The 26,932-nt window shown below is 62.1% G+C and overlaps 1 protein-coding gene across 2 annotated transcripts in view; it reads left to right on the top strand.

Moving 5' to 3' along the window:
• LHPP (phospholysine phosphohistidine inorganic pyrophosphate phosphatase) overlaps positions 1–26,932 on the top strand; it is a 119,114-nt gene that overhangs the window by 48,742 nt on the left and 43,440 nt on the right. The window contains exon 6 of one of the 2 annotated variants that reach the window (XM_062214235.1): positions 1,537–1,628. The exons of the other annotated variant lie outside the window; for it this stretch is intronic. Coding sequence (XP_062070219.1) covers positions 1,537–1,628 — 92 coding nt within the window. The remainder of the gene's footprint in view (positions 1–1,536; positions 1,629–26,932) is intronic. 2 annotated transcript variants of the gene reach the window in all.

The raw sequence follows: 26,932 nt of genomic DNA, 5'->3' as shown, positions 1-26,932 counted from the left end.
CCATATGGGATGCCGGCGCTGCAGGCGGTGGCTTTCCCTGCTGCACCACAGCGCCGGCCCCCAAGGTTGCAGTTTTCATCCCCGGCAGCCTCACCTGGCTCTCTCTTGTGGCTTCCGTGTCTCCTCCTGACTTTGGAGCGCGTGGCACGTCGTCACGAGAGCGGATTGTCACGTCCGTGTCAGTTCTGGGCTAGGTTTTGAGCGGTTGCTTTTGCTCCGCAGTATGTGTGATGCTTTTCCCTCCTATCTTTGGATGAGTGACGCCGTTTTACTGGGTGCCGGGCGCTGTGGGTTTCCCTCTGTGGGATCCGCCCACAGGTGCTCGCGCCCTGCCCTGGGTGGTGGCCACATTGCTGGCGAGCAGTGAGACCTCCCAGGCCTTGCTTCTCTGATTTTGGAGGCAACCACAGGACAGCGCCCGTGCCGGGGGCTGCTGAGCCCCAGTCTGGCTGCTGAGGGCAGCCTCTGGCCGGGTGAGGTCTGGGTACCATTTCCTCTCTGCTTTTGGTGTGGGGCCCCCGTGTGTCTCCTCACGGCACCACAGGGAGCCGCGCAGCCTCAGGCTCTCCAGATCCTGTCCTCAGTTCAGGGACCCCGGGGCTCCGGTCAGGCGGTCAGAGCACGGCAGGTGGCGTGCACGGTGGAGTTCATGTTCTCGTGGGGTTGGAGGCTGAGGATGTGAGTTGCCGGGCCGGCCGGTTTGGTGTCTGGTGGGGGCCGTGTTGCCCTGCTCCTGGTATAGTGCCTCTCGGTCTCCTTAGGAGGATGCCAGCCCTGTGACCTTGCTGTCCCTGGCTACTTCTTAGAGGCCTCTCTTCAACTCCAGCGTCACTGGGGGTCAGGACTTGAACCTGTGGATTTGGGGGTGGGGAGACACACTTCGGTCCGTAGCACCCTCCCTGCGCCTACAGACTGGGAATGGCCACAAGGCTCCGCTCGTTGGTGTCCTGCGTCCTGGGGAATCGTTGCCCTTGGTTGCTTTAAGGCGCGTGTCTAGAAAGCTGTCGCATCCAGCTGCCTCCTGATGCAGGGCGTGTGCTTGGGGCTGCTTTTGCAAAGAGCATCCAGGCTGCCGGCCTGATGTTTTTCTGGGTTATTTTGCCTTCTACAGGCGGTACCGTCACTGTGGAAAACAAAACCTGTCAAACTCCAGATAAAGATTCCCAGAATTCACTTGTTTTCACAGAACCAAGGGCCAGCAACATAACTGGATGTGGTCAGCATCAGGCAGAGCCCAGCCTGTGTGTGTGGCGGCGACAGCGTCCTTGGGGCGCCGTGGCACTCTGACACCAGCTGATTGATTTCAAATTGCACAAACATATCCCGCTCAGAGCTGCAGCCTGGGGGCGGGGGTGGTGTGGAGATAGATTGAAGGTGGGCTGACTGTTAATCAATACGAAGACAGCATTATCTTGTTTGATTTGTACGAAGGTGGTTTTAAACATCACACGAAGCAGTTTGTTATGTCACAAACGGGGGAACACAGGAATAAAACTCTCCTGTCACACTTCTGAGCACGTTTCCCTGCCGTGACAGGCCGTCATGATCGGGGACGACATCGTGGGTGACGTCGGCGGTGCCCAGCAGTGTGGGATGCGAGCCCTGCAGGTGCGCACCGGGAAGTTCAGGTCAGTGCCTGCGGCCGGGTCAGTCGGGTTGGCCGGGTCGGCCAGGTTGGCCGCGTCTGTCTCCTGCCTTCCCTCCTGGGGGCGATAGCATTCGTGTCTTGTTTTGCTTTCTGAAATAAAGGGGCAGTGGTTTCTCAGCGTGGGCATTTTCTGTCTTGTGTGTTCCTGGCCCGTAAGGTTGCTTCTGCTGACTTCGTGGCAGAATGTGGTGGCTGTGTGGCTCTAGATCCCGGCCTGGGTTTTGGGGTGGGTTTGCGTAGATGATGCGTAGCATGCAGACAGCTAAGTTGTTCTGGGCAGCTGCCCGCCACGGGGTCAGCTGAGCCGGGTCCTGCCTCTCTCAGCCACGCACTCAGACCCTTGGCTGCAGCAGAGGCCACGGTTTGCGGGGCTCGGCCCCTCTCACCACCCCCTTCCCCTTGGGCTCCGCCCTTTCCATTCCACCTTGGTTGGAACTGAACGTGGAAGCTGCAAAGAAGTCTGTGTTTTCTTTTTTCTTTTTTTTTAAATTTTTTGACAGGCAGAGTTAGACAGTGAGAGAGAGAGAGACAGAGTTATAGACAGTGAGAGAGAGAGAGAAAGATCTTTCTTCCGTTGGTTTACTCCCCTAATGGCCGCTACAGCCGGTGCTGTGCCAATCCGAAGCCAGGAGCCAGGTGCTTCCTCCTGGTCTCTCATGCGGGTGCAGGGACCCAAGCACTTGGGCCATCCTCCACTGCCATCCTGGGCCACAGCAGAGAGCTGGACTGGAAGAGGAGCAACCGGGACTAGACCCTGGGGTGCCGGTGCCACAGGTGGAGGATTAGCCTAGTGAGCCGTGGCACTGGCCGAAGTCTGTGTCTTCTGTGCTGGGTCAGAAGTTGCCTGGTCTGGAGCAGATCACTGGGGCACCCGACCACATGCCCCTGGGCATGTGGAGTGACCTCAGGCGACTGGGCCATTGAGGGTGTCAGACATCAGAGCGCTGTCTTGCTGAGATTTTCACATGACCTTTCAGAAAGTGTGCGGTTTGGCGGGTGCTGCTGGAGGGACTTGGTTAGAACACGGTCACCCAGGGGTACGTGGATTCAGGTGGGGGAGCAGTTACGCACATTGTCCCGAGCCACCTGCTTAGATCAGAGAAGATAGATCAGGCTGACTTGCACTCGGACACTCTCCTGGGCGCGGACCTGCGGCTTTGCCGGTGAGTGCCGAGGTCGCAGCACCTGGGGTCCGGGATCGGAAGCCCAGTCTCTGCAGCCGCGTCCTGAACCCCCTGCCCAGGCTTAGAGGCCCCCTTTGTTGCCACAGCACAACCGAGGAAGGGCCGCCTCCTTTGTTCTTCCCTGTTCGCCTGTGTGTGCCTAGGGGAGTGAGTGAGGCCAGCCCTGGGCCCCGCCTCTCTCTGTCTTGTGCTGCAGTGACTGACTCCCAACTCTGGAGGCTGGGACAGCCGAGCGAGTGACACCCGCAGGTTTCTGGTTCCCAGGCAGCGCCTTGCTGCTGCCTCTCCCGGAGATGGGGACGCGCGGTCTACGTGGTCCTCATGGTCCATGTGGCAGAGGTGTTGGGGGGAGGCACTTTTCTTGGCAACAGTGACTGCTCGTAAGGCAGACCCCTCGTGGCCCAGACGCTGCCCAGAGGCCCCGCCTCCCGCCTCTGCTGTGCTGGGAGTTGAGCTTCCAAGATATGAACTTGGGGAACACATTCAGACCTTGACAGGATCCCAGGTCCCACGGCTGCCTTTGCACAGAGTTGCAGGCCCTGGCCCTGCGGCCTCTGGGCCCTCGGTTTCTCTGTTGTAGTGCTGCCCGGTGTTGGCATCCAATGCCCAGCTCGGCGCAGGCTCAGTGTGCGGCACTGGTGATGAGCACCGAGTGACACCCCCTTATCGACGCCATGGCCGTGTGGCTCAGCAGAAGGGGACAACTGAGCACCGTGAGGTTTTGTGCTCGGCACTGCTGCAGGTTTCTTGGGGGAGAGACGCGTTGCCTGTCCTGTCTCCAGCCTCAGCCGGGCGCCCTCTAAACTGTGTGTGCCAGCCTTGCTCCAGACCAAGTGTGCCGCTGGGTCTCCGAAGGCTTCACGCCCAGTGGGGGTGTGGGGGGCTGTGCCCACCCTCTGTCGCTGAGGGTTGGCACTTTGCAGGGTCCCGCAACCTGCGTGCCATTTAAAGGAACTGGTAAGGCGGGCGACTGTGACCCAGTCTGGAGAGAGAGCCTCCACCAGCCACAACCCCCAGACAGCCGTGTCTGTGCAGGGAAACGCACCGCTGGCGTTTCGGCTGCTGCTTTTCCAAAAATGAGACGATACAATTTTGCAACCTGTGTTTTTGTTTGTTCATTTGTTTGTTTTTAACATTGTCTGACAGTCTCTTCACGACTGTTCATCATTTAAACTCCAGCAAGGGACTGGGTATGAGCCCCAGGTCCCACACCTGGCGTGCAGCAGCTCCGGTGCACCAGGGCTGCTGCCGCCGGGGAAGATTTCAGCCCGCGGCCAGGTCCAGTCTCCCCGCCAGGGGGTGGGCGCAGAGTTGGGGCTCAGCCTGTGTGCTCCCCAAGGCATCTGACCCTTCCCCTCGCCTCTTGTGTTCCAAGGGTGCGGTTGTCCTCCCTGTTGACCGCGTGTCGAGATACTGATGTTCTATATTCCTTTCAGCTGTTCTAATTGCCAAGGAGGCGACGTTAGCTCACAGTGGGACCATGGGCACCCTCATCCCTGCACTGCCCCATTCTCCCTCCAGGTGGCACTCTCAGCGCATGGGTGCACTGCGGGGCCATGAGGGACTGTGAGCCTGCTGGGCCTGGCTGTGTGGATCTGGGGATCCAGTGCCCCCTGCCAGGTGTGGCCCTCTCAGGGCTAGTGAACGGCCACCCTAGTCAGTAGGGCACCCCGATGACTGGGCCAGAGTCCCATGGCTCTGCAGAAATGCCACTGGCTAGCCTCCCTGGCAGCACCTGGCTTGTCCTGCCTCCCTCTGGCCACCTCTGTGAGGGCAGCACTGGGCGTGGAAGTCACAGAAGCCTGTCTGCACCAGACCTGGGCCCTCTAGGGACAGAGGCCATGTGTTGTCGGTGACCAAGGTGTGTCCTTGCCTTGGGGGCCACCCTCTCCGCCAGGTGGCCTGAGGCACCTCCCCAGAGCCAGAGGCCACGGGCTGGCTCTGCTGAGCACTGAAAGGCCTGGGCCCATCAGTCTGCTGTGGCCCTGGTCTGGCCTGGGCTGACTTGGGAGAGCGAGGGGGACGGGAGATGGCCTTGTGTGGGAGGGGGTGCAGGTGGCAGACGGTGTGGACAGTGGATTGATGCTGGGACAGGGCAGGGAGCCTGAGCCAAGGACCCGTGGGGCTGGGGTGGAGGTCCTGCCTCTCACTGCATCAGAGAGAAGGTGGCCAGAGAGGGCGGACTTAGGGCCTCCCTCCCACTGGCCCTGCTGTCGGATGCCCCCACCAGCGTCTTCTAGCCTTGCACTCACACACGTACACGATTGTGTTTCTGACACGGCTATCAGAGTTTGAGGTGCTCGGGTGTTGCTGGGGCACATGGGGCTGGGACTTGGCTCGCTGAGAGCCCCCTGCGTTTGTCAGAGTGATCCCAGGGTGGCCTGGCTGGGGGAGGGAAGCTTTGCAGAGCCTGCCCCATGGAAGGCTCCATTCCTGGGCACAGGGCGAGCAGCTCTGACCAGGCTGTGCTCACTCTGGGCAGGTGGCGTTTTCAAGGCACTGGCCCGACTTGGGCAGACACGAAGCCTTCAACTCATAGCTGCTCTGTCTGGAAGTCCAGCCCGGCCAGGTGTGGCCCTCACCTGGCTGCCAGCTAGAAGCCTTCTAGGTGTTCTCTGCACCTGCCCTGTTCCCGACACCTCCTGTGCGTTGAACATGCTAGCTTCTAGAACCTAAGACCAGACGGCCACCTGTACTCAAGACCCCCCGAGGTCCCACAGCTGACCCCAGGGCTTTCCCTGACATAAGACCCTCATGTAGGCCCTTGTGGTCCCAGGGAGAGGTGGAGACCCATGGGTGCAGGCTGTCCTGCTGGGGGGCCCCACTTTTCCCCCACACTGGGCACTCCTGCCCTGTGGCCATGGTGTGTAGCAGAGCCGTGGGAGCCTCCTGCCCTCCAGGGCCAGGCAGGGCTCCAGGGTTGAATGACAGCAGCCACAGCTACCACCCCTGGGCACTGCTGCCCCCCCCCTTTCCTGGGGCAGCCTTGAGTTCCCTGGGGGTGGGGCCGGTGAGACCATTCTGCCCAGTTCCCAGGGGTCCTCTCTGTCCCCAGCTGGGAGAGAGGGATGGCTGTCAGCTCCTGTGAGGCAGACCCTCTCTGCCTCTTCACTGCCCACCCAGTGGGTGCTGCTGGGCGAGTAGGAAGTGCAGTGCCCGGAGCATTCAGCAGTGTCTCTGGGCCTCTCCCGCCGTGGGCCGTGGGCCGTGGCCGTGGGCCGTGGCTGCTGTGTGATGACCTTGTGCGCTGGGCCTACACTCGACGGCTTCTGAGGCTGGGACGTTCTTTGCCCTTTGGGTGTGAAAGGGAAGGCGTCGTGCAGCGGCCCCTCCTCACTGGGGCTCGGACGCTCCGTGTATACCTGACCGCCGCCGGGGTCTGCGTGCTGCAGGGGGCGGGCCACCCGGCCCAAGGCTGGTGCTGGAACCGGGGCCAGGACTAGAGGGAGAGTGTTCCAAAACCTTGCCAAAGCGTTAGCCACCACCAGCTGTTCCTGACTCGGCCCCGACTGACGCCACACTCGTCCTGGGAGCAGCCTTGGTTTCTGTGGGAGGAAGCAGGCTGTTCCTTACAGAGCGCTCCGTGGGCTCCCGGGGAAGCCAGGGGGTGTGGGTCACCAGGGTAGCAGTGAGCGGTGTGGATGTGGGCAAACCCAGTGTTCTGGGACCCTCTGTGTCTGTGTCGGAGAGCCTCGACCCCCTGCCATTGGGTGTGAAACTCCCTGAGCCCAGCCAGCGGGAGACACTTGCTCACGGCAGTGGGGCTGTGGCCGCCCAGACAAGGGTGCACGGGGCCTGGCTGTTGCGGGGGGAGGGGCAGGGGAGCCACCCTGCAGAAAACCCACTTTGAGGCTGGAATCTGTACAGGCCCAGTGGTCCCAGTGGTCCCAGTGGTCCCTCAGGCAGTGCTGTGGTCCTGCTGGGGGACGGAGGCTGTTGCTGTGGGGACAGGGTGGGCACTTCTGGGCCCAGAGATCGCTCGGCTTTCCCGAGGCCAGACGGGGCGAAGGGGCTGTCCTGGTGGGCTTCCTGTCGCTGTAGCACTGCCACCTGGGTACTTGGTGAGTTGAACAGAGGTTCACTTGGCTCACGGTGCCACAGGCTGGGACCTCCACGGCATGTGGAGCCCCACCTCTCAGCCCTGGGCAAGCGCGAGTCTACTCTGCATAGCTGATTTCAGAGTCAGTAGATCACTCACTCTCGTTAAAAACCATCAGGTATTTTGTGGTGGTAGAAAGTACGTATAATGGGAAGTCTGCTGTTGAGGAGTGTGATACGAATGAACTCTGAGTACATAAAGAATAACAAAGCAACTCCCCAATGAAGACCTTGTCCACCCCAGTCCTTCAGAATGACCCCGGTGCTTCTCCCAGCATGCCTTGTGATTTCCCACGTGGGCCGAGCAGCGGGGCAGGGTCTTGCCCATTCTGACCTTCATGCCAGGGGGAATTGCGCACCCACCGTCTGGCGGTGGCTTGTGCACCGGGAGCCAGGTGTCCGAACACACCCCTCTGCCTGCCCATCCCTTGGAGGGACGTGTGGGTGGGTCCTGGCCTGGCTCTTCCGCACAGGCTGTCAGAACATTCTAGTGTGTGTCTCTTGGACGTGTGGGTGTGAGTCCTCCTGGGGCAGGTGTGCCTGCACGTGCGTCACTGGGTCTCAGAGGACCAGAGGACGCCAATGGAGTTTACCCCACTTTGATGGGCTGTCTCCCTGAAGCCCCTGGGGCTCCATGCCTGGCCACTGCTTCACCACTGTGGGAGGGAGGCCCATGTCCTTCCCCGACCGGAGGAGGCTTGGGCCTGGTCGGCACCCAGCAGTCCAGGCCAATGGGGTTCTGAGCTCCCGTGAGAGATTGGGGAGTGGGCTCCCCTGGACTATGGGGAGGGTAGAACAGGCCTTCTGGGGGCAGAGGAGGGCCTGTGTGGAGGGCTCAGTGCTGGAGGCAGGCCTTTGCCCACCCTCCTGCAGCTCTGTCTTGGTGGGGCAGGGTCAGCTTCCGCCTCATCTGCCTGAGGTCCCTGCCCTCTGATTGGCAGGTGGGGTGGGGGAGAAAGAATTAGCAACAGTGACGAGGATGGGGGAGGTGTTTGAAACCGTGAGACACCAGTGGGATCTGGCTGAGGGAGGGGGTCCCAGGTGGAAGTCAGAGAGTGGCTGTGGTGAGGCCACAGCGCCTAGGGGTCAGTCCAGAAGGGAGGACCCCGCAGGCACCCTCCCAACCCCATGTTGGCCTCTTGGGAGCCTGCAGTGTACCCCAGGGTCCTGGCAGGCTCTGGAGTGGGGGCGGTCAGGCCCTGGGCTCCCTCTGGGGCCCTCGGCTCACCCAAGGAGTCGCTCCTGAGTGCACAAGATGTGTGCCCTCAGCTGCTGCTCACACCGCTCCTTGTCCCCTGAGGACCCCCTTCCGGGGCGCTGTCCAGCAGTGAGTGGGCAGGGAGGTAACGGCGGGTGCTGCCCGCGGAGGGCCCCCACGTGGGGCCTGCGCAGTGCGCTCACACGGCTGGCTGCAGCTCACCTGTGCCTCCCAGCACCTGGGGCGGCTGCACGTCGTCCTACCCCATGTCACAGGAGTGGGAATGGGAGCTCAGCTGGGTAACTTGGCCGCAGCCACACGGCCTGCAGGGCTGCAGTCAGGTTCCGTACCACCTCTGCCTGACCCCAGGTACTCTCAGGACACCCCCAGTTAGCTGTGTCTTGCTAGGTGTCATTAGACTAGGGGGCCCAGGAGAGGGCCCACAGGACTGCTGGGCTCTCTTTTTGTCCCTCTCTACACATACGAAATGGCCCTGTGGGTGAGCTGGCCGAAGCAGGGTGTGGCTTCAGGGCCCCCAGCCAGTGCAGGCTCTAAGGTCCTTTGAGCTGACCCCGCCCATCCTACCTGAGAGCGTGGCTGGGGAGGTGACAGGTGCAGCTCGGGAAGGCACATCTTTGCTGTCTTTGTGGGTAAAGTCAGCCAAACCCCAGCCCTCCCTCCACCTGCTGTGAGTGGATGGGCAGGGGATGCCAGGCGAGTCTGGGCAGCTCCGGGCCGGCCACAGCAGGTCAGAGGGGTAAGGGGACACCGCACCGAGGCGGTGTTGGCAGGAACTGTGGCCCACTGCCTGCCCTGGGCTGGCAGCCCGCCTGGAATGTTCCCTGATCCTGACCTGAGCCATGGCCACATGGACTCTGCTGGCTGCACCTGGGGCTGAGAGCCTGCCTGCTGGAAGGTCCCCTCAGAGGGTCTCTGGGGGTGTCACTGTCCTGCTGCCCTCGGGGACAGCCCTGGCCGGCCTGCTGCAGCGTGGCCGGGATGTGGCGAGTGCGCTGGCACCTGCTGTTCCCAGGCCTCTTGTGGCTGTTGTGTGTTCTCGCGCACCGGGGGATGCGTTCTTGACCCGCTCATGGGGTCTCTGATTCTGCATCTTCCAAGGAAGATGGAGAAAGGGGAGAGAGGGGGCAAGAGCCCCTGCCCCACCCTTCTGGACCTCACTCAGCCCAGTGCTCGCTGCCGATGGCCACGCCGTATTTGGCCTTATTTGTGCCGCGTTTTCGTCTGTGTTGGGGGCAGGACCCAGAGGGTGGTCCCGGTGTGCTCCCAGTCTGGGCCACCCTTCAGGTAGGGGCAGCAGGGGTGAGGCCCCCACTGCTGCTCCTCACAGTCCTGGGCCAGTGAGCCCTCTGCCCACAGCCAGACCCTGCCTAGTGCCCGGGTGCCCTCCCTGCCCTCGCCAGACACCTGCACCTGTGTGAAACCAGAGCCGGAGTGGGGAACACAGTGGCCAGCCTGGCCTCCAGCTGCCCCAGACCACAGGGCGTGTGTCCCAGCCACTCTGCCACTTGCTACCCAGGCAGATTTGGGTGTGACATTTACCTTCCTTGGGCCTCTCTCCCTCCAGGGGAGGGCCGGGCTGGCCCAGGGTGATGGCCGTGGGACCATGGTCCCCAGTGATGTCTTCCCTGTTGGTGCCTGCCTTGCTTGTCTTTCCTGGGCCAGGCCAAGGGACATTTCCAGCCTCTGGGGAGCTCTCCACCCCATGGCTGTTGTCCATGGCAGTTGAAATCTCCCGAGGGCCAATGCACAGAGCAGGCTGAGTGGGGTCTGTGTACCTCAGGGCTGTGCCTCCCAGCCCACCACCTTTGCCCTGGGCTCAGGGCTTGGGCTTGAGCCACGTGGAGGCCTCGGGCGTGGGCATGTGGTTAAAGCTGCCCAGGGAGTTGGCCCAGGGTTTTCAGAACGCCCAGGAAAGTGGCCAGTGAGATGCACGCCTGGAGTCAGTGCAGCCATGTCTGCCCCCCAGGGGACACACCTCAGGGTGGAGCTGAGAGATGCAGAGACCCCCAGTTCCGTCTCGTGAGCAGCCGGGTCTAGCTGCTGCAAAGCTGGTCCCACCGTGGCGTTTTTTTGGACAGTGGTCTGGTAAAGTCGTGTTTTTGTCAGGAGGAGCGGGTGGCTGCCTCGGGGGGGATGCCGGCACTCTGGGGCCCCCCCACCCATAGCTGTGTGTACTCTCCGGGGAACCTGCCCAGGGCGTCAGAGACCTCTGTGTGGGCTTTCAGCTCTTGCCCTGCTCTCACTCTGTGCCCAGGGAGGCGCTGGAAGGGCCCTCGTTAACTCAGGAAACTGCCCAGGCAGGGGCGTCAGAGCTGCTTCAGGGTGGAGCCGGCAGCCGGGACCGGCGTGCAGGCCCTCCGCCCCGGCTGGAGCCGCGTAAAGGCGCAGCTCGTCCTCGGTGGGAGCCGGCGCGGTTCTGAACCGTCGGACCCGTTTCCCACCAGTAGGTGGGGGGATGGCACCCCAAGTCTCACGGGTGACTGAGTCACCCCGTTGTCAGCTGTGGAGATGGAGGCCCAGACGGGACAGGAGCGTTGACGCCCATCGTCCAGGCCTCTGGTCCCTGCACTCTGTCCTGTGGATCCTGGGGTGTCGGCATCGGAGCTGGGGCCGGCGGTCAGACAGCAGGGCTGTGGGTGTGCATCTGGAGCGACGTCGTGTGTCTCCTCTCAGGTGGGCGCCCCCTGAGCCTCACCATGAGAACCAGCGCTGTTTTACTGCACTCTCCAACCCCTTCCCGTATGTGAATGGGGGAGGGGCTTCTTCAAAACCACCCCAAAGTACTGAAGCATTCGTTTAGGAACGGAAACTGACCCAGGCGCATAGCGCTCCCAGGCTGCCCATGGCCCCAACCCAGCCGCCCAGCCAGGGCCCGCCCCTCACACAGGAGCCGGGTGGGCCGCATCTCTGCTGGCCCAGGAGTGGATGCCACGGCAGGCACACCGGCTCGTGCCGGCACCCAGCAGAGCCACTCCCAGAGGTACCTTCTTGCGCCCCGAGGGTCTGGTCTCAGTGACCACAAAATCTGATTGTTCTCCAGGGCCTTGGACAGGGCAGCACCGGGAGCTGTCACCTGCGCCGTGTCCATCTCTGGGGCCTGGTGGGGTGTGGCCTTGTTTTGTCTCACACTCACATCTGTAATGTGGGCTGGCTATCACACGCACACATTGGGGCTTTTGAGGGGGCAGCGCCCTGGGGCGGGACCCCAGCTGCCCCAGTGGGGAGTGGGTGTCCATGCTGTCACCCGTGGATGTGTGGACTGGCAACCCAGGGTGGACCAGCTGCCCCAGTGGGGAGTGGGTGTCTAGGCTGTCGCCCATGGGTGTGTGGACTGGCAACCCAGCGTGGACCAGCTGCCCCAGTGGGGAGTGGGTGTCCGTGCTGTCGCCTGTGGATGTGTGGACTGGCAACCCAGGGTGCAGGGAGCTGAGGGTCAGTCGAGGCGTCGTGGTGGAATGCTGGTCCTTGGAAATGAGGGGCCCCAGCTGGAGGAAGGTGGTCCTAGGAGGCAGACTCCAAGGCCCCCTCCCCACGTTGCCTGTGACAGCAGCCAGTAGAGACCCAAGGGTGCCGTGCAGGGGCTCCGTGGCAGCCTAGATGCCCACCCTTGGAGCATCCGTGGCCGAGCGTGCACCTGCCCTTTCCTGCTCCTGGGCTCTACCCGCCTGTCCCTGGTCTTTCAGGATCAACTTTTGTTTTCCTCTTCCTGGCGCCACCTGCTGCTCGGGCCACCAGAGGGCGCCTTGCTGCCAGGTAAGGGGAAGAAATGGCCCTGCCAGAGCCACAGGGGCGTGTGCCACGTGCACTCATGCCAGGCCCGGCATATACACACGTGCTCACACGTGCTCATGTGTACTGGTGCCCAGGCCTCCCACACACTCCACACCAAGCCCTGCATGCACACACATGTTCATATCAGGCCCCACATACATATATGTGCTCATGACCAGGCTGTACACACACACTTGCGCTCACATGTACTGGTACCCAGGCCTCCCACACACTCCACACCAGGCCCTGCATGCACACACATGTTAATATCAGGCCCCACATACATACATGTGCTCATGACCAGGCTGTACACACACACTTACACTCACATGTACTGGTGCCCAGGCCTCCCACACACTCCACACCATGCCCTGCATGCACACGTATGTTCATATCAGGCCCCACATACACATGTGCTCACATGTACTGGTGCCCAGGCCTCCCACACACTCCACACCAGGCCCTGCGTGCACACGCATGCTCAAGCCCAGGCACGCCCAGACCCTGCACTCTGCCAGGCACACACGCGCAGCCCGTCTTTTCCCTGAGTGGCGGCTGTATGTATCTCCCAAGGCTGGGGCGAGCTGGCCTCCACTGCCTGGGACCCTGGCCCTCCTCTGCCGCCCTTCCCGGGTGCAGTCGATCATAGGAGGGGGACACTGGCTGGCGGGTAGGGGCAGCCGTGGCCCCAGGACCTGGAGCAGCTGAGCACCCTCCTGCCTGTGCAGCCCTCTGTTCCTTTTCCAGCTGACACCTCGGGGTGAGGACTTGGCACCCACACTCTGGGCCCTCAGTGTGCATGGGAGAGGTCGTTTGTCCCACGTGAGGAGGAAGCCTCGGCCCCCGCCACCTCCCCTCCTCTCCCTTTGCTGCTGTTCTCTGAGCCCCTGCCTGGATCCTCAGGGCACCACTGGCTGCACGTGGAGGGTGGGTTGTGTGATAATCCTGTGCCTGGCCGGTGTCTCTGGTACCCAGGACACCCTCCCGCCCGCAGGAGCTTGGCCTGGTGCTCGCTGGAGTCCCTGTAGGCCCACTGCGGTCTTCTTTTCAAAGCATTAAGGTTTCTGGACTCGAAAGAAGCACCACAGGCCTTGTCCCAGAGACAGGCGCTGCTCCCCCGTCCTCCCTCCCTCCAGAGGGAAAGACCCGGGCCCGCACCTTCGAGTTCTGTCTGGAGCCTTGGTCCTGAGCCCTTCCCTTGCACCAGCTCTCAGACTGGCAGCGTCAGGGGTGCCAAGGCGGTCATTTCGTCTGATGTCCTCTCGCCATGGGGCCCAGCTTGTGCACTTGGGGACAGTCTCACAGAAGCAATGCACTGGCCTCAGGGAGCCCATCAGGAGGCCCTGATGTCCATCTGCCCCAGAGATGGCGCCATCGACACTGACAGCTAGAGGTGGTGGCCACCACAGTTGGCCATCGCTGTCTTTTCCCCTTGTGACTGACAGGGGCTTGTGGGAAGCTGCACTGAGACCACGGGACAGCCTGTCCCTCCCCTGCCCGCCGGGCTGCTTGTTTGAGTCGGCTCTTTCCCCAGTGCTGGCCGCATGACTGTGTCTCCCGCCTGGAGGTTTGGCAGCGGCGTCTTCCCTGCATGCTGGTTGAGTTCGGCACTCCGATCTGTCGCCCTCACTCTTTGTCTCGAGGGGAGACATTTTGAGCCGTTCCTTGCTCTCCAGTGCGCATGTCTCGGCCTCTTCCTACTCTTTGCTCAGTGCGGAGCCAGTCATGTCTGCTTCCTTCCAGCGGGCGCACTGCTGAGATGCACGGCCGGGCCAGGGTGCGGTTGCCCCTCTCTCCCTGTGTCGCCGTGCTCCCATCCTCTTGTGGACAGAGGTGCACCTGTGCGCACGGAACTCACGCCGCCGGCTGCACCCATCTCCTCCACGCCGCCGGCTGCCCCGCTCTCTCCTGTCTGTGTTAGGTTTTTTGTCACCGTAGCAAACGCCTGGCTGAAGCCGCTTCCGAGGGAGGCTTGCTTTTGCTGGCCATCTTGGAGGTTCAGTGTCCGAGGCCGAGCGGTCGCCTGGGTCTGGCATCTGCTGAGGGTGGTGGATGGCAGGACGCGTGCAGATGATGTGCATTTTACTGGTTAATTACAAAAGTAGAGTGACAGAGGAGGAGAAGCAGAGATCTTCCGTCCACTGGTTCACTCAAATGGCCGCATTGCTGGAGCTGAGCCACGCTGAAGCCAAGAGCCAGGAGCTCCATCCAGGTTTCCTGTGTGGGTGTCAGGAGCCCAAACACTTGGGCCGTCCTTTGCTGCCTTCCCAGGCCATTAGCAGGGAGCTGGATTGGAAGTGAAGCAGCCAGCACTGGAACCATCACCCATATGGGATGCAGTCAGCAGGTAACCACTGCACCACAGGGCCAGCACCCATGTGTCTTTAAGAAGTTGTGGTTGGGAGCCAGCGATCTGGCATAGTGGGCTAAGCCTCCGCTTATGGTGCTGGCATCCCATGTGGGTGCTAGTTCGTGTCTCAGCTGCTCCACTTCTGATCCAGCTCTCTGCTGTGGCTGGGAAAGCAGTAGAAGATGGCCCAAGTGCTTGGGCCCCTGCACCCACATGGAAGACCCGGAAGAAGCTCCTGGCTTTGGATCAGCCTAGCTCTTGCCATTGCAGCCATTTCTCTCTCTCTCTCCCTCCCTCTCTGTGGCTCTACTTCTCAAATAAATAAATAAAAATCTTAAAAAACAAAAAAACGCTGTGGTTGGTCCTGGGGCTTCATGGTCAGACGTCCCATTGGGATTAAGTCTTCCATTCACCGTTTACCATTAACATAGGACTTTGGCAGCGGCCCAGCCCTTAACATGTGAGTCTGTAGGGGACATCAAATAAATACCCAGCTACAGCGCTGTGTGGCCACTGACTCCCACCCAGCATCGAGAATCTCCTTGGCCTGCACCTGTGCACCCTCCTGCCTCCCTGCGAGCCCCGTAACTCCCCCTGCACGCAGCCACTCTGGCTCTGCCCGCGGTGGGCGCTCTGTACTGGTTCACCTGAAAGGAGGCTAAGAAAGGCCTGGGAGAGTTCTTTCAGTTTCCTGGGCTTCTTCCCGTTTGTGGTTCTCCGCCGAGCCCCCCAGATCGGCAGAGGAGGTTTTCCTGGTTCTCCGAGGAAGAGGCTGAGCTGCCCCAGGGTCACCCTGGTAACGGGGAGTGGGGCAGTGCCAGCCTCTGTCCCTGGTGTCCCTGTGCCCGCTGTGCAGACAGCCGCGCGGCCTCAGAGCGTCCAGGAGAGGCCCACTTGTCGGCAGCCGGGTGCTCGCCTGGGCTGGTGCTGCCGAGGTAGCGTGTGGCTCATGGACGCGAGGAGCAGCCAAGGCTCCAGCCCTCGCTATTGCGCCTGCCATGCCTGAGACCGCTGAGCCTGTTTGTCCTCTGCGGAATGGAGCATGGTTGGGACTCCCTCCTTTGTGGCAGAAGGTGCTCCATTAAGCCGTGCCTGCAGGTGTTTGGGGGACTGAGCTCCTGGGCTTGGTATGGGGGGCCAGGGGCCGCCCAGCCTGGCATCCCCAGGTGTCCCCGGCGTTCTTTTTTCTTTCTTCTTAAGATTTGTTTATTTGAAAGGCCAGCGCCGCGGCTCAATAGGCTAATCCTCCACCTTGCGGCACTGGCACACCGGGTTCTAGTCCCGGTCAGGGTGCCGGATTCTGTCCCGGTTGCCCCTCTTCCAGTCCAGCTCTCTGCTGTGGCCCGGGAGGGCAGTGGAGGATGGCCCAAGTGCTTGGGCCCTGCACCCCATGGGAGACCAGGAGAAGCACCTGGCTCCTGGCTTCAGATCAGCACGGTGCGCCGGCCGCAGCGGCCATTGGAGGGTGAACCAATGGCAAAGGAAGACCTTTCTCTCTCTCTCTCTCTCTCTCTCACTGTCCACTGCCTGTCAAAAAAAAAAAAAAAAAAAAGATTTATTTGTTTGAAAGGCAGAGTTACAGAGAGAGATCTTCCATCTGCTGGTTCACTCCCCAAATGGCTGCGATAGCCAGGGCTGGGTCAGGCCAAAGCCAGGAGGTTCTTCTGGGTCTCCCACGTGGGTGCAGGGGCTCAAGCACTTGGACCATCCTCCACTGCCTTCCCAGGTGCTTTAGCAGGGAGCTGGGATAGAAGTGGAGCAGCCAGGACTCGAACCAGTGGTCTTGGGCTCTTGGAGAATCACGGGGCCCTGAATTGAGGTGGTCCAGGCACCATTTTGAAAGTTTGTCCCCAGAGACCACATCCTCTGATCTGTAAAAGACGCACTCTCAGCTGGGCTCCAGCTTCCCTGTGTGTGGGGAGTGGACCACAGTGCTCAGAGGGCTGCGCTCTTGGGTGGGGGAGGGGAGCGTCGGGGAGGGGAGGCTGGCGGAGTGCTCTGCTGTTCGTGGTCGCATGGCACGTGCTGGGGTCCAGCCTCTCCCAGGAGAGTGGCTCGACTGGAAAGATTGACTTTTCATTTAAACAGGGCGCGGTCGGCTGCCCGGGAGGAGTGGGCTGGCTGCTCCAGGACTCCCCACGTCAGCGGATGAGTCCCATCCTGGCCTGGGCCGCCTGCTGCCGCCCAGGGAGCACCCACACACAGTGCAGGGTACAGGCCCCTGCACGTTCCCAGCTGTGTGTGAGGGGTGAGGTGAGTGAGGCCAAGTGGCCTGGAGAGTCCCTGGCCCAGAGCGTCCCCAGCCTGGGGGTGGGGTGCACAGCAGGAGATGCACCTAGGACCTGCCACCTGCCACTGTGACCGCACGCGCCCCTTCACCTTTGTAAAATGCAGGTGACATGAAGGGCCTTGGGTGATGCCATGAGGCCCTGCGAGCCTGGGAACAGGTGCGGGGAAGCCCATGCTGGGTGCCGGGCCCCTCCCTCCAGGTGCTGGCCCCCTCCCTCCAGGTGCCAGGCCCCTCCCTTGAACCCTTTCCCGGCCCTGACTTGGAGAAAGTGACTCAGTGTGTGCACCTGCTGCCAAGTCAGCCAGCCCCTGGCAGGAGAGGCTGTGGCTGCCCAAGGAGCTCGGGGCTGCAAGACTGGGGCACAGCGGTCAGGGGTTCCCAGGCTGCCCTGGGCCCTCAGGTGCCGCTGGGGGCCAAGGTGGGACACCTGGGCTTCTGCCCCTAATTCAGCCAGAGCTGCCCTCTTGTCTCTTGGGTCCTTGCAAGCTTTGGTTGGGCTGAGCTGGGAGGGCTCAGCGTCAGCAGCACTTGGCAGGTTTGAGGGGCTCCAGCCCTGTCACAGATGGGGAAACTGAGGCAGGGCAGCCCGTGGCTGGGGACTGGCCCCAGGGCCCTGGCCCTCCCAGGCCAGTGGGCTCAGCCATCCTGTGGCCTGTTCCTGAGTGTTCTGTGTGGCTGCAGGGATACTGTGCTTGGGGACTGCATCCAGAGCCTTCCTGTTTTGTCCTGGTGGGAGTCGGCCAGGAGGGAGAGGAAGGGGCTCACCCCTCTGGAACCCACCTTCATAAAGAGAGAGCCTGGGTTTCCACGGTGATTCTGTGTAAGAGGAACTCCCATTCAGCCCCTCTCAGGCCAGCCCAGCCATCACAGGAAGCGCTCGAGCGCCAGGGCTGGGCCAGTGTCCCCATGTCCCTGTCCTGCAGCCTGGGAGCCCCCAGCCCAGGGGGGATTCTGGCTCCAGGGACCACACTATGGGGAGGGGGCGTTGCTCAGGGTCCCCGCTGGGCAGACGGCTCCCTGGGGGTTCTGTGAGCCAGAGTGTGGGAGGGCTTCCGTGCTGCTCCTGACAAGAGGCCGGCAGCCGTGGTTCCCTGCAGGCCCTTGGGAACCTCAGAGCGGGGGGCTCCAGACAGTTGGAAGAACAGCGGAATCGTTGTCTTGGTGCAGGAAGCTTGGATCCGTGTGGCTGGAAGTGGCACCTGGGCTGGAGGCTCCAGGTGGGGCATGAATCAAGCCCCCGAGAGTGGGTGGCGGGCACTCCCAGCAGGAGCAAGTTGTGCAGTCAGGCGAGGTGGGGAGGCCGGGCCCTGCTGAAGGCTGTTGGCACCTGCCGGAGCCGCCTCTGTGGTGCTGCCCGGCCCCAGGACGCCCCGACGCCGTTGCGAAGCAGTGCCTGCAGTGCACCGCTGAGGAAGCTTTGCTGGCCCGGGAGCTGGCTCTCCCGCTGCTTGCTCCTGTGCACCCCGTTTCTCTGTCCTGGGTCGGCCGCTCTTACCCACGACTTTGGAGTGTAGCAGCTGTAGGTAATTGGAGCTGTGCTGTGAACAGAAGCCACTGGGCTTATCACGGCCTGCACAAACGCGTGTGGGGCTTTGTTCCAGGACATATGTACCATCACCTCACCCCCGGGTAGGCGCAGGGCAAGGCTTCCATGTGGGGGCGTGGCCAAGTGCCCCTGGTGTGCCCAAAGACCTTCCTGGGGCGTGGCTGACCTTGGCCCCTGTGAGCTGCCTGGGCCCCGGTCCAGGCGCTGGCACTCTGCGCCCCTCCCCGAAGCCTCAGCCCCAGGCCCGCCCACCGTGTGTGCACCCAGGCTGTGAGGCCTCACTGGGCCTGGCCAGCTCCCAGCTTGGCGCCTGCCGTTCCCCCTGCTGCCAGCAGGGTCTCCTGAGTGCCCTCTGACCCCACCGGCAGGTTTTGGGGGTAGAGGAGCCCTGGTGTCAGGGCTTCCATTCTGCAGAGGCATAGACATCTTCAGAGGGGGGCACGGCGGTGTCCGCTGAGCTGCTCGACCCCGTGCTGGCCAGAGGACACAGCCGCGCACACGGGGGGCCTTGCGCGCCTGCCCAGGACCACGTGGCTGCCTGCAGTTTGCTGTGGCAGAGACCGTGCTGAAGGCGTGTGGCGGTGCTGGTCCGTCCAGAGACTCACACGGCAAGGGGCCCTAGCATCTGCTGGCTGCTTCCTCCCCACCCCACGTGGTTTCGGGCTGACCTAGAGGGAGCCCTGCCAGGGGGCTTTGTGCTACCCTGTGACACTGAACGGTTGCCGTGACTTGGGCAGATGGACTGCAGCATGGTTGCTCGGGGCCTCGCTCCAGGGGAGCTGGGTGAGGAGGAAGCATGAGGCATGGCCGCCCCGAGTTCTGCAGGGTGAGGTCGGTGGTGCCTGCCGGGGGTCGTGGCATCTGTGCCATCCGGGCTTGCTCCAGAGCCCCTGCCCTGGTTCACAGCCTGCACGTCACCCCAGGTCTCTGTTTCCTTGGCTTTAAAATGGGCGCAGTGAGCATCTCTGCCACCCAGGGCGGGGGGAGACCAGGGCAGTGTCCCCCCACAGGAAGCTCCCTCCACCCCCTGCTGGCTCGGAGGAAGCGCCTGGCGCATGCTGGCTTTGGTGGTTTTTATTGGCATTTGCTCCAGTCCGGTTGTCTGAGGAGACTCAGGCCCGGATTCTTGCCAGCCCCATGGCTTCCGCCTGCCCCTGTAGCCCTGCTCTGTCCCAGGGCCATGCGGCCCTGTTTCTGTGGCTGTGCCCTGGGTGTTGGGGCCTGCAGCCCACGCTCATGACCACAGGTCCCCACCAGGTGGCGGCAGGGCCTTGTGGCCAGGCTGGGGCCAGCTGCCATCTGGAACCCTCCCTGAAGCTCTTGCTGCTGTGTTCCGAGGGTGGTCGCCTCCTCGCAACTCAGTGCCCTGCAGAGCCGGCTCATCGTGTCCGGTGCCACACAGCTCACTGCTTGCTGCAGCCCAGCCAGGTGCCTGCACTGTCCCCCCGTTGGCCTTTGCACTCGAGTGGGGACCCAGGCCTGGCCCCCTGGTCCTCTCCCACGATACCTTCAGGGACTTGGGAGACATTTTTTGCTTTCTTTTAAAGTTAGAAGGAGAAAGTATTCTGAACATTGATGACCAAAAAAAAATTTTTTTTTAAATTTATTTATTTGAAAGACAGAGGTAGAGACAGAGAGAGAGGTCTTCTATCCACTGGTTCACTCCCCAAATGGCTGCAACAGTTGGAGCCGAGCTGATCTGAAGCCAAGAGCTCTTCCAGGTCTTCTTCGTGGGTTCAGGGGCCCAAGCACTTGGGCCATCCTCTGCTGCTTTCCCAGGCACATTTCCTTGCTTTTCAGGAGGGAGCTGGTTTGGAAATGGAGTAGCCAGGACTTAAACCGGTGCCCATATGGGATGCCGGCGCTGCAGGCCTGGGCTTTAACCCGCTGTTCCACAGCATTGACCCCCACAGAAAATGTTTTAATACTTGTTGCTTGCATCATAAGGAAATAATATTTTTAAGGCTTACAAGAATCCATGAAATTAACTTTTTATAGTGGAGGAAGGAGCCTCTACAGTGACAGTGTGGCCCTGGGCAGGCCCTGCTTGGGGAGGGCGTCCGCACGGCACAACCAGCCCGCAGTCCAGGGGGCAAGACGGCTGCGGCACCCAGGCTGGTGATGGGAGGGAGCTCACGGGTGGGCTCGGCCTCTGGTGCAGTGCTTCCAGGAGGCGGTGACCAGCGTGCCATGCTGGGGCCAGCAGCTGGGTTTGAGTTTAACTCGATCAGGGAACGTTAACCTGTGGGAGGCACTGCTGTGTGATGGTAGGGGCTCTCGCCCATGGGAACATTGCACACTGGGGTTCCTGAACCCCCAGGCTCCCAGGAGAGCCAGGCTCTGCCAGCCCCAGGCCCTGTGGAGGCAGGGACCGTGGCTGCCCTGATTGGGGAGACCACCACCTGTGCATCGGGTGGCCCCAGCTAACACAGATGCCCACTGAGGCTGCAGAATCTGGGCAGCAGGGTGGGCCTGGGGCTGCCTGTGTGGGCAGTAGGTCGGTGGGAAGGTGCTCTCTGCGGTGGGAGCACCCGGGACCACCTCCCTCAGGTCAAGCTGTGGGGCCCCTCAGAACCCACTGGGTGCTCAGGAAGGTTCGGTAAGGTCGGTGCTGGCAAGCAGAGTGAGGTCGGCCGAGGGAGCCAGGCCCCGGGCCCAGAGTGGGTGACAGTTGCCTACGAGCCCCAGGCCCGTCTGCACTCCCTGCTGGAGCACCCTGTGCCTGCACTGTGACCATGGCCAGAGACGAAATGGGCAGTCCCAAGGGGAACTGTCTGAGCTCTCTTAAGATGTGCCTCTTCTACCTGAGGCCCCATGGCTGCGTCACCACTGGCCACTGTTGTCATTCGCCCACTTGACTGTCTCACGGTGCCCGTGGTTGGCGCTGGCTAGCATTAGAGGCAGCCCCAGACCATGACCTGACACAAGGCTGTGGGCTCGGCCACGGGGCGACTTCTGCTCACTGATCATCGTCTGACTTGAGCTACACACACATGCACAGCAGCCCGGCGCCCGCCCCATAGCTCTCACATGGTCATGATGTGGAGACTGTGTGGTGGCTGGCATCCCCCCCCCCCCCAACACACACACCACGCTTGTCCCCACCGCCGCCCAGCACCTGTCTTGGGATGCAGGGCACAGAGATCCTTTGCCAGGACCTGCAGGAGGGCTGGTCGTCTGGATGGGGCCTTGTCTGGGGTGGACAGCAGAGAGAGTGGCCCCGCTCCAGCCTGGGCAGCACAAGTCTCCCAAACACAGCTCTGCTTTCGTGTGGCCACCACGTGGGGTAGGTGAAATGCACATCCCGGAGGGACGGGTGTTCATGACCCGCCTGAGGGCACGCACCGCCTGTCCTCCTGGCTGCCCGGTGAGCCCGAAACCTCAGCACCCTCTGCCTGCGTTTGTCCCCGGCCCAGATTTGTCGTTCCACTGGGGAGCAGGGAGGCCCCAGGAAGGTGGGGACTTGGGAGCCTCGGGACCACGCAGCCTCAAGATGGAGCAGCTGAGTCGCTGTCTGCCCTGCTGGGTGTTCAGGGGCCCGAGGCCATCCGCCCCGTGGGCAGGTCTGCACCCAGCACCGTGGGTGGGTCTGCCCCATGAGCCGGTCTGTGCCCAGCACCGTGGGTGGATCTGCCCCGTGGGTGGGTCTGCACCCAGCACCGTGGGTGGGTCTGCTCCATGGGCCAGTCTGTGCCCAGCACACAGCCTGCACACAAGCCCACCTCTGGCCCCGAGATGCCGTGAACCCTTCTGGTTTTTATGGTTTGCATCGACTCTGCCTCCAGGTTTTTTCCATTTCTTTATTTTTTTCTGGTTACGTAAGAAATGTATGTCCTCTTTGGAAAATGGAGACGTACACGAGGAAAGACTGGCCACCTTCCAGAGGGAGCCAGTTGGCGCCGTGTTCTGCCTGTGCCTTCCCGTACAGGCAGGCTGCCCCGGACGCGGTTATGGAGGAGTGCGGCATCGGAGACAGGCCCTGCCCAGACAGCCGCTTGTACATTGCCACGCCCCACTCCCTGGGCTGTGATTGTGTCTTCCTGGAGCCACAGTGCCCTGGCCTCCCAGCCACGCCCAGCAGTGGCAGTGGGAGAGGCCCTGCGAGACCCCCAGGATCCACGCTGTCCCCAAAGCCAGGAGCCGCGCCGGGCCATCCGTGTGCCTCCCTCACCCCCACCTGCCTGGCTGATGGCACACGGAGGGACAGCCCCCTCTGGCCGCTGCCCACGAGGTACTGGACCCAGACCCAGCACGAGGAGGGTGTTCAGCAGAGGTCAGGTCCTGGCTGCTGCCAGCCCCACAGCTGGGCTTTCAGGCCAGAAACCTTCCCTTTGCTGTGGTCAGGACCTCTCACGATTTTTAACCAGGTTGTTGATGCGTGACACGCAGGCAGATGCCCAGAACCGGAGTGCACAGCTCTGCGAGCTTTACTAAGTGAACCTGCTGTGGAAGCAGCAGCGGCCAGCCCCAGGCCTCTCCCAGCCCCTCTGTCCCTGAGATACCCCTGTGCGCCACCTGCTAACAGCAAGGACCAGCTTGTCTGTTCGGGAACACTGTAAATGACGTCATGCCGTGTGTGTACTCTTCTATGGTCAGACTTTTTTTTTTTTTTTAAGTTTTATTTGTTTGAAAGCAGAGTGATAGAGAGGCAACAGGTCAGGGAGGATCTTCCTTCCACCTGCTGGTTCCCTCCCCCAGACATCTGCAACAGTCAGGGCTGGGTGAGGCCGGAGCCAGGAGCCAGGAGCTCCATCCGAGTCGTGGGCGGCAAGAACCCGAGTGCTAAGGCCGTGTGGTGTGTGTGGTGGCAGCAGTGCCCCTGCACAGGGAAGATCACTCAGGCACTCTGCAGGTGCCGCCACCCTGTGCTGAGTCCCAGCCTCGCAGAAACTCTCGGTCTAGGGAGGGGCGTGACCCATAAACAGGCAGCTTCCCGCGGGGCCACGCAGTATGGAGACTGCCCACGGGGTGCAGGGCCAGCCAGAGGGTGTGGAGCCCATGCAGGTTTCTGATGGATGCAGGTTAGCTGGGCCGAGGGATGAGCTGGGGGAGGGGTCGTCTGCCTCTCAGGCCTGAGCCCCTGCCCGGTCCCTGTTGAGAACGGGGGCCCAGGAAGCCACTGGGGGAGGGTGGCCGGAGAGGGGCCCCCAGAGGCTGCCCGTTCATCAGCACCGTGTGTCTCCTGGACTGTGAGTCAGCCCCAGACACAGCTCTGGCTGGCTGCGGGGCCGGGCTCAGTGTTCTCACCTCTGAAGTGGGGAGAAGGATGCCTGCCCCGGGAGGTCTCCCTGGATTGAAGGAGACTAAGTGTGGGGAGTCAGGTGCCCGGGGTCCTTCAGGGAGTGTGGCTGTCCCTCCTGCACAGGTGCCAACCCCTGGGCAGGCGATCACAGTCCAGGGTGCAGCTGTCACCTGGGTGACTGTGGCCCAGCAGGTGCCTCCCCAAGGGTGGAGGTGCCACAGGCCCCATCAGGAGTGAGACTTCTCCCTGAGGGTTGTGTCTGCAGCCCCCAGCCTGCCTGCCCCCACCCCCACTTGCCGCCCCTTTGCTGTGGAGATGGCGCCTGTGCCCTGCAGGAGGAGACTGCTGGACACACAGGGGCCTGTGTGGGCGCTGGGGCCTTGGCTGAGGCCTTCGCAGACTGCTGGACACACAGGGGCCTGGGTGGGCGCTGGGGCCTTGGCTGAGGCCTTCGCAGGCTGCTGGACACACAGGGGCCTGGGTGGGCGCTGGGGCATTGGCTGAGGCCTTCGCGGGCTGCTGGACACACAGGGGCCTGGGTGGGCGCTGGGGCCTTGGCTGAGGCCTTCGCCTCTCTCTGCATCCAATTCCTCGCCTGGAAAACAGGGGTGTGATTTTTTTGTGCATTTTCCCAGGGCGTTGGGGGCTGAATGAGATCACGCCCATGACATGGGCAGCACTGCACCTGGCTTGTGGCGGAAGCTCCATGGGCGATCTTGGCTGCATCCAGACAGATGCTTGTTTTAGCTCCTCTGGGTCCATCCCAGGGTCCCACACTTCAGCATCCATCTGCCCCTCCCTGGGGGCTCCAGGGGCCTCCCAGCCTCCAGGAGGATGGCTGGGTCTCCTGCAGCTCACTGGGGACCCGGTGTGGGGCAGCCCCAGGGGCAGCACAGGGCGATGGTGGCCCCTGCGGCTGCTCTTGGAAGCCTCACCTCCCGCTCTGGTGCCCGCCCTTTGTCCTCCTTGTCCAGGCTGGGCATTGCGGGGTCTGTGTGAGGGGCAGCCCCAGGCAGCCTGGCAGTCTCCCTAGGGACGGGGCATCTAGCTCCTCACTGAGACAGCAGCAGCTGCCAGGCAGCTGGGAGCAAGGGGCAGAACCCCTGCCAGTGAGGAGCCCCAGCAGGACATGTGTATGCGTGTATACACATGTGTGCACGTGTGTGTGTGTATGGGTGGGGGTGAGCGCCTGGGTGTATGGGTGCAGGAATGTGTATATGTGAATACATGTGCCTGTGTAAGTGGGAGCATTGTGCTCATGTGTGTGTGCGTGTATGTGGGGGGTGGGCGCTTGGGTGTTCGGGTGCGGGAATGTGTATATGTGAGTACGTGTGCCTGCGGGGACAAGTGTGCAGATGTGAGGGTGTGTGTGCGTGTGTGGGGGGAGTGAATGCATGTATGTGGGAGCGTGTGTGCACATGTGTGTGTATAAATGTGGGTGTGTGCATGTTTGGGTGTGTGTGCATTTGTAAGTGTGGAGCATTGTGCACGTGGGTGGGTGTGGGTGTGTGCATGTTTGTGGATATGTATATGTGTGGGAGTGCATGTGCATAAGTGTGGAGGACAAGGGAGCTGATAGTTACCATATCTCCCGTGGCTTCATTTTCTCACCGTTCTGAAACCAGCACAGACCATAGCCCCACCTGGTTCCATGGCGGGCTGCCGCCACCGTCCTACCACTGTGAGCTGGAGGGGAGGGGCTTCAGCCAGGGAGGATGAGCTGTCGCTGGTGTGTCCTGCTGTGATGGAGCTCCTGGACTGGGCTCTGGCCAGGGCGTGATGTGGAGGGAAGGCCCCCATGCAGAGTGCACTCGGCTGCCCCATTCCGAGGGCGGAGGGGTGGAGTCGCCAGGGTGGGGCATGCCTGCTGTGGCCCGGGGGCCGTTGGATGGGTGTCAGCCACCCTCGTGTGTCAAAGGCCTGTGCTAGGCCCTGCCAGGCTCTGAGCTGTCCCCCTGAATATTAGCTCTTGGAATTCAATCTGGGTGTCCCACGTAGGTGTCAGGGACCCAAGGACTTGAGCCATCACCTGGGTTGGAAACGGAGGCAGAACTTGATTGTAGGTGCTCTGATGTAGGATGCCAGGGTCCGCAGCAGTGGCTTAGCCCCCACTGTGCCACAATGCCTGCTCCATGATTCTGACAGTTCCATTAATGTCCGTCTCCGCAGAAGAAAGAATCGGTTTGGAAGAGTCCCCAGCTCTCGTCCACCAGCAGGGGTCTGAGCGGGTGAAGGGGGCAGCCTCTGTCCTGCAGGCTGTGGGTGAAGATTCTACTCCTGGTGTCCTGGGGGCTGTGGGTGAAGATTCCACTCCTGGTGTCCTGGGGGCCTGTGTATGGTGGGAATGGCCCCGGAGTGGAGATTTGTGGCTACAGCAAGGTCTGTTCCTACTACTCCCTCCAGGAGAGATGGCTCCAGGGGGCGGGCAGGCCATTTGGGAGGGGGCGTTTTGGCGCTCAGCAGCCGGCCACAGTTGGCTGGCAGCCTGGGCCCTGGCAGACTGTCGTCCCCCAGGGAGGCGGCGTGTTCTAGCCTGGAAGCTAACGAGTGGCCAATGCTGGTTGCGTGCTCTCTGCGTGTTGCACAATGTCGGATGCTGGCTGGTAACGGTGGGTGGGGTGCAGCGTCAGCACTTGTCCTGTTAGAACCCCGCACGTGACTCAGCCAGGGGACGGTGAGCTCCAAGCTCCCTGCCACCACCTGGGCCCCGTGCCTGGCGAGTCCAGGTTGAAGCTGTTCTGCGGGTGGGTGGGAGTCCCACGGTTAGTGGACTTCCTGGGGGCATGGGAAGGGGAGGACACAGGATCGGGCAGAAATACAGGGTTAAATTGGAAAGGTCAGAAAATCCACAGGTGAAGACGGCGTGGCTTTTGCTCTCATGTGGGCCTGACCACTCTGGGGCCATTTCTGTGACGGGCAAGTGCGTGGGGCCCACTGCACCCTCAGGCTCCTGGGTGAGGGGTGGCTGGGATGAAGCCCACTTGCCCCTCTGTCTGCCCCGAGCGCCTGCCCATGAGCCTCCCCCTCAGCCGGCTGTGCCCCCTCCCTCAGGCAACCCTCACCTTATGCCTGTGCCTGGGGCTTGTTTTCTGGGGTCCCCAGTGGCTTCCCCGGAGGCCTGGCGGGATCCTGCGACAGCTGCCAGCTCTGGGGATGTGCTGGGCACAGTGGGGAGGCCGGCAGCCTCTTAGCAGGGTTCAGAGTTGTGCGTATGGACGAGGCAGTGCCCCCCAGAGACGCCGGGATGCTCCTGCCCCGGCACCTGTGGATGTGACTCTGCGGGAAGTGGATGAGCTACAGTGAGGCCATCCTGGAGCCGGTGTCTGTGAGGGACTGCGAGGTTGGAGTGACGCTGCCACACACCATGGGTACCTGGGCTCCCCAAATCTGGAAGAGGGTAGAGGGGTCTTTCCTGGAGCCGTTGGAAGGGGCTTGGCCCTGCTGGCACCTGCATTCCAGACCTGTGGCCACAGGAGCTGGGAGAGGCTGGGTTCCCCTCGCCCAAAGCCAGCTGCTGTGGGGCACGCTATTGGAGTTGGCGTCGACTGTGCCTGTCTCACACCAGACACCGTATCATTCTGTCC

This window comes from Lepus europaeus, chromosome 17 (genome assembly GCF_033115175.1).
Source record: "Lepus europaeus isolate LE1 chromosome 17, mLepTim1.pri, whole genome shotgun sequence".
Classification (NCBI taxonomy): domain Eukaryota; kingdom Metazoa; phylum Chordata; class Mammalia; order Lagomorpha; family Leporidae; genus Lepus; species Lepus europaeus.
Note: the sequence above shows the minus strand (reverse complement) of the source record. Positions and strands in the feature narration are given on the sequence as shown.